The sequence below is a fragment of the Echinococcus granulosus genome (genome assembly GCF_000524195.1).
Source record: "Echinococcus granulosus chromosome Unknown EG_S00103, whole genome shotgun sequence".
Classification (NCBI taxonomy): domain Eukaryota; kingdom Metazoa; phylum Platyhelminthes; class Cestoda; order Cyclophyllidea; family Taeniidae; genus Echinococcus; species Echinococcus granulosus.
In genome coordinates this window covers 49,636-50,867 of record NW_020170483.1, presented here as the reverse complement: position 1 = coordinate 50,867, position 1,232 = coordinate 49,636, and the positions used below count along the sequence as shown (strand labels likewise).

General features: G+C 41.9%; 1 protein-coding gene across 1 annotated transcript in view; it reads left to right on the top strand. All coding sequences in view use genetic code 11, as the record gives it.

The window, feature by feature from the left end:
- EGR_08326 (JNK-interacting protein 3) overlaps nt 1–1,232 on the top strand; it is a gene marked incomplete at both ends in the record, with an annotated part of 29,798 nt that overhangs the window by 18,959 nt on the left and 9,607 nt on the right. Inside the window, one exon of the mRNA XM_024497575.1 lies at nt 911–1,058. Coding sequence (XP_024347998.1) covers nt 911–1,058 — 148 coding nt within the window. The remainder of the gene's footprint in view (nt 1–910; nt 1,059–1,232) is intronic.

Here is a 1,232-nt window from a genome sequence, read left to right as displayed (position 1 = left end):
AACGGCGAAAGTTGGTACTCAAATTTTGCAATCCCGCAGGCTCAGTGCTGCTAAAGGGTGGGATATATTTCTTGACACACTCCTTACTAGGATCTCAGCGCAAACTTGACTACCGTAGTGTGTAAAAGGACATGTTTTCTTCAAAGTTATGTCGTTCAAAAACCAAAAGAATCTGTAATGTCTTGCTTCTATGCTGCATTGTTCAAATAATAAACTAATCACAATCTGATAAAGACAATTTGCACATGTCGTGCTGGTGGTAAAGGTCTGTTAATAAATTACACAGAAAGTGTTTACGAAGCATCGCTTAGGAATTAGTGATGTTTTACGGAAAATACATTCTGTATGCCAACCGTAGGAACACTACTGTTCTCGATTTCGTCTCATATTGGCCGTCCATTGTCATTCTATTACTTGTTTTCAAAGTCTTGCAAGTTGAAGTGTCAGATCTTATGGTTTGACTTGTAAATCACTGTTTTGTATCAACACTATAAGCACTCCTCTTATTCACGACTTCGGCCCGTTCTCCTATGGACTCGTTCCATTTGAGGTCGGAGCAGTCAGCAAAGGTTAATGTGATTTTAGTCTTTATTATCGTGAGACTCAAAATTAAACCATCTGTAGTGAGCGCTTTTGTTTTACGCCTTTTTTCGCGCAGTTACCAGTCATTTCATTTTGAAACGAGTCTCTCTTATGTAGAATTAGTGAAGTGGCGATGTAACGCACTGCTTCTAAAGTAGAATCCGACTCACCTTTGAAATCCTTATTATAATGATCGCTGTGCCTATCGAAGGGCTGAATTATCAGAAGTGCAGGAAGCTAAGCGGCGCTTCATATAATCACCATGGTGGTGAATCCGTACAGGTCCTAAAAAGCGTACAACATTTTTCCTTCCCCTATCAATTTCTAGGCTCCGAGGTAATCTGGGAAGCGGCGAGCGCCCAGCAGACTGTCTGGCTGGGCTGCCAGAATGGTGACGTCTTCGTGCACAGTTGCGACTCTACACAGCGCAGACCCCTTCTATCCACTCGTCTTCCCAGTGGTGTCGTTGCTATTTGGTAAATAAGGCTTTTGTCGAACTCTTTTACTTGCCTTCAAATTTGATCTCCACGTGGTGTAAAAATCGAGTTCGGTGATTCGCATTCTGATCGGTTTTGTTGGAGGGGAAATCGCAAAACTGTCTATTCCACCTAAAGTCATAGGTGCTGAAGATTTCCTAATTAGTGTAGCTT